This window comes from Mus pahari, chromosome 14 (assembly GCF_900095145.1).
Source record: "Mus pahari chromosome 14, PAHARI_EIJ_v1.1, whole genome shotgun sequence".
Lineage (NCBI taxonomy): Eukaryota > Metazoa > Chordata > Mammalia > Rodentia > Muridae > Mus > Mus pahari.
In genome coordinates, this window is record NC_034603.1 from 11,730,541 (window position 1) to 11,743,535 (window position 12,995).

The 12,995-nt window shown below is 44.4% G+C and overlaps 1 protein-coding gene across 2 annotated transcripts in view; it reads left to right on the forward strand.

The window, feature by feature from the left end:
• Atp10b (ATPase phospholipid transporting 10B (putative)) overlaps nt 1-12,995 on the forward strand; it is a 183,025-nt gene that overhangs the window by 115,965 nt on the left and 54,065 nt on the right. For both annotated transcript variants that reach the window (XM_021213839.2, XM_029546265.1), the window contains exons 6-10: nt 3,506-3,612; nt 6,289-6,420; nt 9,922-10,049; nt 10,824-11,076; nt 11,893-12,131. In XM_021213839.2, the coding sequence (XP_021069498.1) occupies nt 3,506-3,612; nt 6,289-6,420; nt 9,922-10,049; nt 10,824-11,076; nt 11,893-12,131 (859 nt within the window). The remainder of the gene's footprint in view (nt 1-3,505; nt 3,613-6,288; nt 6,421-9,921; nt 10,050-10,823; nt 11,077-11,892; nt 12,132-12,995) is intronic.

Genomic DNA, 12,995 nt, shown 5'->3' on the forward strand with positions numbered 1-12,995 from the left:
TCCTGAGTTCAGTCCTCATAACCATATAAATTGGAGATGGTGACATGTCCATGTAATTCCAGCACTTAGTAGTTGGAGGTAGGCCAGGCAGTGGTGGTGCACGCCTTTAATCCTAGTACTTGGGGGGCAGAGGCAAGCAGATTTCTGAGTTTGAAGCTAGCCTGGTCTACAGAGTGAGTTCCAGGTTAGCCAGGGCTACCCAGAGAAACCCTGTCTCGAAAAACAAAAACAAAACAGAACAAAAACAAACAGAGAGAGAGAGAGAGAGAGAGAGAGAGAGAGAGAGAGAGAGAGAGAGAGAGAGAGAGAGAAGTTGTTGGTAGAAGGATCAATAGGACAATGTCATCCTCAGCCACATAACAAGCTTGAGGTCAGTCTTGGCTATATGACACACTGTCTCAAAAAATAATTGATTAAACAAATGAATCTCCATAGTACCATAGTTCTCAGTCTGAGACAATATCCTTCTCCTTAATCAGGAGCCTTTAGCAATGTCTGAAGGCAGTGTTGGTTGTCATGCTGGAGAGCTATGACACTGTTCTTTTGTAGACAGAGGCCAGGATGCCACCCAACACCCTACAATATATAAGACAATCCCACAACAAAGAAATTACCTGCCCAAGTGTTAATGTGAAAACATAAATGCTACGTGTTGACCATGAACATCTCTATTCACAAACAGTGCTCAATCAAAGAATAGCCATGAGTCAGCTAAACCTTTTTTCCCATCTATTCAAAAATGAGAGAAGCTGGCTATCCCTGTGCTATTACATCAGACTGTCATAAACCACAAGCTGCAAACAGTCTGTCACCTGCAATCCAGAATCCCAAGATATTAGGTGCTTAGCCCTTGGAAATAAATCTCAGCCTCTGTAAGCTTTAGCTTTTATACAACGACCCTGCTAACCTTCCAGAGCCATGCACAATCATGTAAGTGAATACAGTTTATAGTCAGAATGATGAATTTTTAACATTTAAAAAATTGATGAACACTGTGGCACATGCCTGTAATCTCAGTCTGTGTGAGGTTAAGAAAAGATGATCATAGTTCAAAGACAGTTTGAGCTATATAATAAAACTATATCAAAAAAGACAAACTTTATCAATTATACATCTGACAGAGGATCAGTTAACCCTCATCAGAGAAGTTCCTTCTTTCAGAAGGTGGTAATTAACACAGAGACCTATACCTAGACTATGCAGAGAGAGTTTGGAGCACTCAGCCTTAAATGAGATGTCTTTATCAAACCTCAAGGCTCAGAGGTCTATGTGGAAGGAAGTGCAGAAAGATTTTTTTTTAACTTTTTTTTTTTTTAAGATTTATTTATTTATTATACGTAAGTACACTGTAGCTGTCTTCAGACACTCCAGAAGGGGGTGTCAGATCTTGTTACGGATGGTTATGAGCCACCATGTGGTTGCTGGGATTTGAACTCGGGACCTTCGGAAGAACAGCCGGGTGCTCTTACCCACTGAGCCATCTCACCAGCCCCGCAGAAAGATTTTAAGAGGCAGGAGTAGGGATAACTCCAGAGAAAAAGCATCTTCCGGACACAGTGACCCTGCAGCACATATGGATCCATGGAGATGGTGACAGCAGGCACAAGACCTACAACAAGCTCAAAACTCCCAGCATAGAGAGGCAGAAGGGGACTCAGAGTCACACCCCCAAACAGGAAGCCGTTTGGAATTGATCTCCACTGGGAGTTTTCTTCAGCTGAGTGATACTGAGTGTATCAATTGCACTTCTGGGAAGCCCTATGCACAGGAGCAGTTAGCCAAGCCAAACAGAGTCCATGTTTTTAGTGTTCTTTTCATTTTTATATTTTGTTTTAGGTATTTGGTATATTTTGTCTTTGTTATTTGGTATTTGTTTTGAATTTTTGTTTTTGTCTTTGTTTTGTTTCTTTGAAAGAGATAGAGGGAGCTATGGAGAGGCTTTGGAACAGCTTGGGAAGGGAAAAGAATTTAATCAAAATATACTGTTATGAAAAAGATTTAAGCCAACACTTTTTTTATTATTATTATTTTCTTTATTTACATTTCAAATGCTATCCCGAAAGTTCCCTATNCCCCCCCCCCGCCCCTGCTCCCCTACCCACCCACTCCCACTACTTGGCCCAGGCCTTACCTTGTGCTGGGTCATATAAAGTTTGTAAGACCAAGGGGCCTCTCTTCCCAGTGATGGCCGATTAGGCCATCTTCTCCTACAAAGGCAGCTAGAGACACAAGCTCAGGGGGTACTGGCTAGTTCATATTGTTGTTCCACCTACAGGGTTGCAGCCCCCTTCAGTTCCTTGGGTACTTTCTCTAGCTCCTCCATTGGGGACCCTGTGTTCCATCCAATAGCTGGCTGTGAGCATCCATTTCAGTGTATGCCAGGCACTAAGCCAACACATTTTTAAAAAGACAATCATTTGATCAATCAATGGGCATATGTTGCATATGAGCTCAGCATGAAAGAGCAAGCAATTTTAAAATCAAAGACATAGTCTGCCTCTTATGAGAGCTATGAATTTGCCTCCACTTTCCTTTCTCTAAAGTAGATATGATACCATGGCCTGGCTTATAAACTGCCTTCAGCTTCAGTAACACAGAGGAAAAAAGTCATAGATGCACAAAGGAAAATGAAGTCTTGATGGACCGCAGGGAGAAGGGACTCAGTGTTAGGATTGCCGCACTCCTATCCCCTTGGCAGCTCTAGAACGTTACTTTTAAACCTGCTGAAATCCCAGGAGAAAGGAATCAGGTTAGAATGCCATGCTGAAGGTCATAAATGGTGTCATTAACCCTCAGAACTTTCTAACAGGAAGTGGAAAGCTGAAATACTTCCTGAGGCTGGAGGAAGAAAAGTGCTTGTCAAAGGGTCAATGTGCCCTCCTAGGAGGCCAATGTACTTTAGAGAGGCTGAGTAATGGAAGGAATGTATATAGCAAGAGAGATCCAGTGGGGGAGGGAGCCCAGATATGAGAAGGCTGTAACCCACCCCTTCTTGCATTAGTTTACTCCCTACATCTGTGTCATGATACAAAAGACAGGAAGATCTGGCATCCTCTATGGACCAGGATGCTCACATAGTGTGCTTCCTGTCCCCAGCAACTAGACTTGGTGGGTTAGGGTGGTGGACACAGTCCAAGGGAGACACAGCGCCAAACCTGGAAGGTCCAAAAGCCCATTCCTTGCATTTTATCCCTGCAACCAATTTGAGAGTAAGAATTAAAATCTGGGATTTTTCTTGCCACACCTCTGTCTCTAATGTGAGTTAATTGAGGATTCTTCAGAAGGAACAATTTCCTCTGATGGTCCAACATCACCCAGCCTCCCAGCAGCAATGGTGACATTTACCTGGTCACAGAGTTGGGACTCCCAAGAGCAGCAACGGTTCTTGAAATGGGGGAACGGATTGCTTTCACTCACAGCTTCCAGTTCCATTATACTGATCAGATATCACATAAGGAGACCAGCAGAAAGAAAACACACGCTGACCTTCTCTCCTCGTTCCCAGGGAGCATCCTGATCAGACCAGGACTGGCTTTGGCAGCGAGAGTCTTCTGCTCCGAGGCTGCACCATCCGCAACACCGAGGTGGCGGCTGGCATTGTCATCTACGCAGGTCATTTTCTCTATACTGCTTATTTTCCCCAACCTGCCTCCCCTCTCCAGCCTCTCTAACTTCATCTTCAGACAATGGCAGCTCGCAGGAGTTCCTAGGGGCAGAGCCATGCGACTTTTCATTTCTTCACTAAGCCTGCAGAGGCTGGCAGCCACAGGAGCTCACTCACTCAGTCCACAGAAGACAGAATGAGATACGAGTCAATGCCATGTATCCCACCAGATAGGAAGAGGGACTCAGTTCACCACTCCAGTGGTGGCTTGGGGACATAAACATGGGCAGGTCTTCATAATAACCCCACAGATGGATAGCTTCTCCCTTCGTGGATCAGCTTTCCTATAAGAAGAGCATATGTATCTTCTTTATAGACTCCTGAAAAATCAAACAGCCCATCCCATGCAAGTCACCTGGTACTGTATCCAGTGAAGGGAAGGCTTGCTGAACTCCAGTTACTAGTGGCTTTGTGGGTTGTTTTTTGTTTTTTGTTTTTTGTTTTTTTGGGGTTTTTTTTGTTTTTTTTTTTTTTAGCTATGATTTTAATGTCTTCTTTATTCACTGTTTGGTTCTGGATGTGGAGACATTTTCATCACTATACATTGCTGTACTACAATAACTGAGGTAGAATAACTTTAGCTCACAGTGTGAGGAGGTGTAAGGACCTGACACGGGTATTGATTGGCTCAGCTCTAGTTAGGACATGCATCATATCATGATGGGACAATCCTCTTGTCACAAGGAGCCCAAAGAGAGTTTTCCAGAAGAATAATCTCTAGAGGTATGTTCTCCTCACAGAAAATATTTATTGAACCCCCTACTTACCTGGAGCTAATAGACTCTAAGTGTAGGTTAATTACACACACACACACACACACACACACACACACACACACACACACATTATCCCATTTTGCAGCTGAGAAATTCAAGTGCAGAAGAATCCATTTGCCTGAGGCCCCACATCTCTTGAGATGAATTCCCTGTGAGCCAGGGTCAAATGTACACAGAGCAAGTCCCAACTCTAACACCAGTCTCCTAACTGCCTTGCCTTTGACCTCACTTCCTGCCAAAAGAATGGAGTGGTCTCAGAGGGTGAAGACCCCAGGAGGTAAGCTTGAGGCATGTATACGGAGATGGATGCAGCAGGTTGTGCCCATCACTGTCAGAGCCCATCACAGCCGCAGTACCTCCGATCTAATTTAATAATCTGAGCTCGTTCGTTCCCGCTGTTGTTGATATCTTGAATCCTCAAGGCAGCTAACTCAGTAGTGTTGCAGCCATCGCTTCTGGAGCTGGTGTACTGGTTTTTTTAATTTTACACGCACAAAAATACAAGTGACACATTTCATTTTGACTGGTGCTGAGCACACACAGACATTAAAATCCAGCAGTTCCTAAGAAGAGTCACAGTCTGAAGGCTACGTGTTAGTTTCTCAGCACCTCCCCTGAAGTTCCCTGGGCACCATGAGTTGGTGGAAGACGAGAACCTGGCTTCCCATGTGATTCCAGTGTTAAGTTATCTTTTCCCATGGGACAAGTTCCTTCTACCCTGAGCCTCAGTTTCCCCAGCTAGAAAAGAAGTAACCAGGAAAACTGATAGTCTTCCAAGTTTGGCTTTTTTTTTTCCTTTGAGCAAGATGTTACGTGGAGGCGTAGGTGGTGAACAGTAGGGTAAAAGATTTTGGCCCCACTTCTCTTCTGCGTGAAGTGTCAGCACCTTAGACACAAGGAAACAAACAGGGAAATTACCGGCCCCAGCTCATCCTCCTGCAGGCCCCTTGCACATGCATTTCTTCCATCTAAATCTCTCTTCTCTGAAGAGAGAACTCTTCTTTCACTCTTACTAAGTGACCCCAAGAAGCGCTTGCTGATCACTCGTCTACCTGCCACCGTGTGTCTACCTTAGCCCTTCGGCTACTGTTATCAATGATCTCGAGGGACTTGTTTTGTTTTGTTTTGTTTTGTTTCCAATCAAGCAGGGATAGTTTATTGTACACACACCTCAGGACTGATTGATCTGAGACACGGGTCAGGCTCAGGAGCTGAGACTTCGACCCCAAGTCGAAATGCTACAGATCTTTTAAACTCGTAATCCACAAACATCTGTGCCAAGTTATCCCACCAATCAGGATTCAGGGATAGGGGCCTTCCTTAGGAACATGTGTTGGTGATCCACTTATCCTGGTCCCATTGGTTGGCTTATTCAACTGTAGCAGGGCAAGTTAATAGCTACACTGATCTTATTTGCTTGTGCCTCCACCACACGGTGAGCCACCTGCTTGTCATTATATCCTACCATGAGCCTAGAAGAGCCGGAGATCATGCTCTATGCAACTTAGAAAAGGATCCTTTTCTCCAGACAGCACTGTCATGCTAGTCACGCAGATGAATAGTATCTAAAAATAAGGGGGTTCTTTCTAGAGTGATACAATGTGTATCCCATGGCACAGGAAGTCTGGTGCTGTCCACCACAGTGCCTGGCATGGAGATGATGCTCAACAACTGAGTCCTCCTGACTGACTATGTGAGGTCTGATGACTGACTATGTGAGACCTCTGCTACATGTTCTGAGCAAACTTTCTGAAGCAGGACGGGTTCAACACAGCAAATGAAACCTCGCTTTTATCAAAAGCTCCTGTAGGAGCCAAGAAACTGATTTTTCCCAATTTTCTCTCAAAGGACATGAGACAAAAGCCATGCTGAACAATAGTGGCCCCCGATACAAACGCAGCAAAATTGAGCGGCGCATCAACACAGATATCTTCTTCTGCATCGGCCTCCTCTTCCTCATGTGCGTCATTGGAGCTGTAGGTATGGGATGTTCTGCAAAAGGCAACACAGAAACCTGTTTCTTTGGGCAAGTCACAACAATTCTGAGCTTTAATTTCCTAAAAGAAAAATCAAGTCCGTACTGCCTACTTTAGTGGGGTACTATGAAAATCCCTGAAAGTGCATGTGTTCTTAAATATTAGCACTACTGTCAATCACTGATTGGTTAAAAATATCTCCTGGAACCCAACTGTTCTCTGAGCATGGAAGGATAGTAGATGAGTGATTCACAGGACTCACCCTTGAAAAGCCCACAATCTGCCTAGGAGGTGTCAAACAGGAACAGACTCAAGAGCTCAGCCTACCCTACTCAACAGAGGACTGTCCATGGCTATTGCATTAGTTGTCTGCTGTTGAAGTGAAATTAACTCATACAGAGAGGTTCAAAACAGCAAAAATTCTCTTTGCAGAATTCTGCCCTAAACATCAGAAGTCCAATTTTACTGGATTAAGGTCATGATTTCTGCAGATACAATTCTTTCTAAAAAGACGGAGGAATCCAGTCCTGTCTGTGGGTTTCTAAAGGCTTTATCTCTGTTGCTTACAATAGCAGCATCCTTTAGTCTCCGCTCACATCTCCCCAGCCTTGTCTGTGGTATCTCCCTTTATAAACACATTTGTAATTACATCCTTGAACCCACCGGGAGAACCCAGGCTACTCCTCATTTCAAAATTCATGAGTTAATCACATCTGCAGATTCCTTTCTGCCTCATAATACAGCCTTTTTCCAGGACCCACAGGTTAGAATGTTCCTTAGTAGGAGTGGGATGTTATTTTGCCTGCCATGGGCACTGTGGAAACACCACTGAGAGCAGAATTTCCTGGAGAGGTACCTACTCTAACTGGTTCCTAAATGAGGTAGATATTTGCTACAGAAGATAGGCGGCAGACAAAGTTCAGGAGAACCATGAGGCAGGGAACTCTGGGGAGAGAAAGACTGTACTTAGCCACATGAGCAGTGAGGAAAGCACAGAGGGGAGAGGAGAAGGACTGCGGACAGACAGCGGTTGCCTATCTAGTGCATAAGAGCAAGACCAAGCTTCATAAGGCACAGAGGGAGTGAGCAAGAGCCATTTAAGTTGATCTTCAGAGTGGAGACAAGAAAGGGTCCTTCGTAGAGTTCTTAACAATCATCTTGAATCTATGGCTGGTTCACAGAAAGCTAAAGGAGACCCCACAATCAATCACAGAAGATCAGGAGGAAAAACTCATAAGCTCAGACGCACCTGATGACCCTGGCCTAGAAAGCAGAAATGATATTTGCTGCCACCTTTTTCTGAAATCATAACCATTGCCATATTTATAAAAGATGGCGTCTAAAAGACAGAGAGAGGTAGAGAGAGGGAGAGGGAGAGGGAAAGGGAGAGATCTAGTGTGTCAGTATAGTGAGGTACTAGAGCTTGTCTCAATGAGGTCAGGAGTGTTTATTTACTGTCCCTCCCACATGAGTCTAACAGCTGTGCCTGAGTTGGTGGCTCACAGCTGGAAAGGCAGCAGAAGAAGACAGAGGAAGCCACAGCAAGGACACAACTCCTACCCATGCCCACACGGCCATAGGAGCTATGTCTCCAGATTGAGTAGATTTTTCAGGCATACTAGAACTAAAAGGACATTTGAGATCACTGTGTCTCCAGGAAGAAAAAAAAAAAAAAGTTAATGATTCCATGGTCGTGCAGAGATAAGGCACAGGCCACCCAGAATCAGTTTTGCAGGCTATCCAAAATGATAAAGAGAGAATACCAATGGAGAAGGGGGAAATCTTCTATTGCAAATAGCCACTTTTATGAAACAGGACTCTTTGCTGCCTCACTAAAGCATAGCCCATGATGAAGAGAAAGTTCTCCCATGCAACTATCATTCCACAGTTCCTTACTACGTGTTCTCTTTGTCTTTATGTCAAGGTGTATCTTCCTGCTTTGCCCATAATGCCCTTACACACACACACACACACACACACACACACACACTGGCCCAGGCTCTAAGACCCCTGGGACCTCCTGTCTCACTTTCTAGCCACTCTGACTTCCTCTGCTCTCTCATCTTACTGCAGTGGCCCCTCCTCTGTGCAAGCTTGTGCTCTATACTATCACCATGAAATTATAGCGTGTCTGTAATTCCCCTGTCTTCCCGAGTGACTATGAAGAATTTGGCCCAGCTTCAGCAGGTGGTAGGGATGCTTCAGGCAGGATGACATATTCTCTATGCGACTCTACAATTTGTGCCCTGAAGCTAAGAACATTTGGTTTAGTTAAGATTTATTCCACGTCACAGCCCATCATTAAGGAAAGTCAGGGCAGAAACCTGGAGGCAAGAGCTGAAGCAGAAGTCATGGTGAAGTGCTGCTCACTGCCTTCTTCTTCCTGGCTTGCTCAGCCTCATTTCTTATACCATCCAGGATGGTATCACCTCAGTGAGCTGGCACCTCCCACATCAATCACCAATCAAGAGAATGTACCACAGATTTGTCCATAGGCAAATCTAGTAGGGGACTTTTCCCACTTGAGGTTCCCTCTTCCTTGTATGAAAGCTGACAGAAAACTAGGCAGCATAGAATTCTGTACAATAGATTATTCCAGTTTCACAATAACCCTATAGGATAGCTATCACTAATTAACATTCAAGGACGTTCATGTAGCTCACCTTTACGTAATCCTGTGATAATAGGTGTTATCACCTCTTTAGCAAATAAGGAAACAAAGAGTTCAAAGTATATAAGGTGTGAGTTCTGTGGACTCTCATAGCATTCTGTGTTCTGGCACACACACCCTCAAGGACCTTCAGGGTCACGGTCCTTTGCTTAGTGGGAATTATTAATATCAAAACCCAGAACAGATGCAAATAATAATAATTGGATATAGGAGGGAAGATTGGGAAGAATTCGGTGGCGGATGCCTGGATCTCCAGGTGGAAAGGAGAAGGAAAACGGGAGGACAGATGGGTCAAGACAGCCCAACCACACACTTCTTACAACATGACAGAAAACTACATGTTCCATCAAATATAGGTCATCTTCATGCTAATCTTCCCCAGTAGAAAGAGAATTAGTGTCCCTCATTCCATCGAGGGGCTGAAGAGTAAAGAATGGGGTACAGGAAGGATCACTGTCAACTAAAGGAAGAGACGGGGAGGAGGAGACAGCACTTGCCATGTGGAATAAGAATGGGCTCTTCCAGGGGCTATATCCCAAAAGCTATTGCCAGGCTATGAGATATGTACCTCTAGCTAGACTGCCTTGTCAGTCCTCAGAGGAGAAGGGGAGGGGGATGGAGGGAAGGATTGTGGGAGGGGGTGGCAGAAAGGGGGCAGTAAGCAAGATGTAAAGTGAATAAGTTTAATTAATTAATTAAAATTGAAATAGGAAAAAAGAAAAAGAATGGGCCCTCTTCGAGTGCCCACTCATGTCCAGGAACTGCCTATGGATACCCGATAACTTAAGGACGAAGGAGAGATTGTGTCTTACGCCTAGTTTTGCTTCTTCTCAGGCCACAGCCTCTGGAATGGTACCTTTAAAGAGCATCCTCCCTTCGATGTGCCAGATGCCGATGGGAACTTCCTCTCTCTTGCCCTTGGAGGCTTCTATATGTTCCTCACAATGATCATCCTACTCCAGGTAGGAGCTTTCTAATTCTACAGTTTTAAAGGAAAATAAGTGCTAGCCTCGGAGAGAAGTAACAAGCTCAGGACAGGAAGGTTCCGCTTTCTGATAGACTATCAAGTACTCACATTGAAAGTAACGTCAGGGCAACCCCTCAGAGAGCGTACGTCAGGACAACCCCTCAGAGAGCGTAACGTCAGGGCAACCCCTCAGAGAGCTGTTGGAGAAGGCTTAAAGAGTGAGGCAGCAACACGTTTGCATCCCTTTGCCAGATACAGAGCAGGAAATCCACTAAAACCCATGACCAAAGGAAAATTAAATAGCACAGGGAGCTACCAAGGACTCTCCAGCCCCAAGAGTTAGAGATAGAAAAAAACAATCAGAAGTTAGAAGTTAATCCATCAGGCACTGGATGAGTGAACATAATCAACAAAAACCTAAACACTCACAACGGTGCCTGTGAATCTCCATGACATAGAGATCCGAGAATCTCAGAGGTCTCTCAAAGGTGGTCTTAGAATTTCTATACTCTGTCCTGCTATGGTGAACAACCAGTGACGAGTGTCTGCCTCACCTTAGGCAACAGGGGCTGAAGAGGCATGTCTCTTCTCAATCTGCCCTGAGAATTCCAAGGGATGCTGGAAGTCACTGATACATGATTTCTCAGAAAAAAGTCATGCTGTGAGCTGTCCTCATCTTTCTTTCAAATGCCTTTGTTACCCACTGTGAAGGATCTGGGAGCAGGGATCAAGCCAGTTTATGACACAGTATGAATCTTTCTCCCCTCAGGTGTTGATCCCCATCTCCTTGTATGTGTCCATTGAGCTGGTAAAACTTGGGCAAGTGTTCCTCCTTCACAACGACCTTGACCTATACGATGAAGAAACTGATTTGTCCATTCAATGTCGAGCTCTAAACATTACAGAGGACCTGGGCCAGATCCAGTACATCTTCTCTGACAAGACAGGGACTCTGACGGAAAACAAGATGGTGTTCAGGCGTTGTACCATTGTGGGCAGCGAATATTGTCACCAAGAAAATGGTATGAGGGTCCGTAAGTGCCCTGCTCTCTTAAGAGAACAGGAGACAAGGACACTATCCTGATCCCATCCCCCCAACAGACACACACACACACACACACACACACACACACACACACACAGAGGCTCTGTGGCATTTTGGCAAGTTGCTTTACCCCTCCACACAGCAAAGTATGTTTACATCAAAGATGGGCTAAGGTGGAATGGATCCCAACTGTGTATCAGTCATAAAGTCAGGCTGAGAAAATTGTTCTGTGACATTACCTGGTGTGTGTGTCAGAACAGATCTAGATATAGGCACAGGGTCAAATTTGGCATATTTAGAAAATGCCTTCCATTTTAACAGATGTCTTAAATTTCACCAAGTCAGTGTTTTGGTTTAGAATGTAAACCAGTCTGGACTGTTAATTTTCATGTCTGAAGGTAACCTATAGAACTGAGTTAGTACACACACACACACACACACACACACACACACACATGCACACAAAAGAAAGCAGAAGATATTATTGATGACTCTATCTACTTTACTATGATGATCATTCACCATTTACATGTGAGCCTCTTATTTCTTTTTAATAATGTAACAGCTACTGCTACAGGTACCCAGCTTGCTAGTCATTGTTACAAATTAGGTTACTAAATCTTCAAAATGATCCTGAGTTGGAGTCAAAGAACAAGGTCACATAACTTTCTCCAGTCTAAGCACCCCAGATAAAGTTTTCCATAAAACTTTCCTACACTCTACCCCAACCCCTGAAGTCTAACATCCCCCAAACACAGCTCAGCCAGGACATGACAAGATTACTTTCTTACAGCCAAGCGACTGGAGATGCCAAAGGAGCTGGACTCAGATGGTGAGGAGTGGACCCAGTACCAATGTCTGTCCTTCCCACCTAGATGGGACCAGAGCTCAACAACGATGAGAAGCCAAGGGGGTGCCCAGCCTCTGAGGAGGTGCCATAGTGCCCGGGTTCCTATCCAGAGCCACTGCCGACAAAGATCTGTGGGGCGGTGGGAAACCCCACAGCCTCCTGTGGCCTTCAGCAGCTCAATAGTAAGTACCTGCCTGTATTCACTGAATCACAAACAAATCATGTCAGGGGGCTCTAGGATATAGCAGAGCCTCTGTAAGCCCTGATTAGTTGGGTCAAGAGTGTGGCTTAATTGGAAGACTGCTTTCCTAGCAAGCGTGAGACCGGGGTTCCATCCCAGCACCTCATAAACCAAGTCAGATGCTGCACACCTACAATCCCAGAACTTGCTACATAGTGAGTTTGAGGCGAGACCAGGTTACATGAAACCCTGTAATTAATTTTAAAAAATAATTAAAGTGTGAAGAGCGCTCAAAATGGTGCTCACACAATGTTCTGTCAGCATATACTTGTTATTTCCAAATGTTGTATATTCCAAATGTTCCACGTTTGGAAATTTGGAGGTTCTTTAATTTATCCTCTTCTGCAAATGGAATTAGAAGCATCCCCCTGTACTGATACAGGGTTTCCTCGTGGCAATGATTAGCTGGAGTTAAGGAATCCATCCCACATGGCTGGCACACTCTTCAGTTCCCCAGAACCCCTCCCTCCTCCATTTGTCAGGGCCATGGCTAAGAGCCAGCAGCCTCCTCATTATGCATGCTTTTCCAATTATAGAGCTAAAAGAAAGAATAAATATTTGTTATGTGTGTACTTCCATAAACTAGAAAGACAAAAGGCTTAGGTCTTTTAGGTTTTGTATACTTGAAGAAAGGTGAGAGAAAATATTTTAGCAGGAGTCAAAGAGGAATTTTAAAGAGCTGGAAAGTGAATATCTATATCCAAATTGTCTAGCTGCTTCTGTCTCTTAGATTAGTTCTGAGGTTCCGGTGTGACAGTTCTACTTTGTTCTGACTTTTGTCTTTTCATTTTTGATCCCTTCAAAG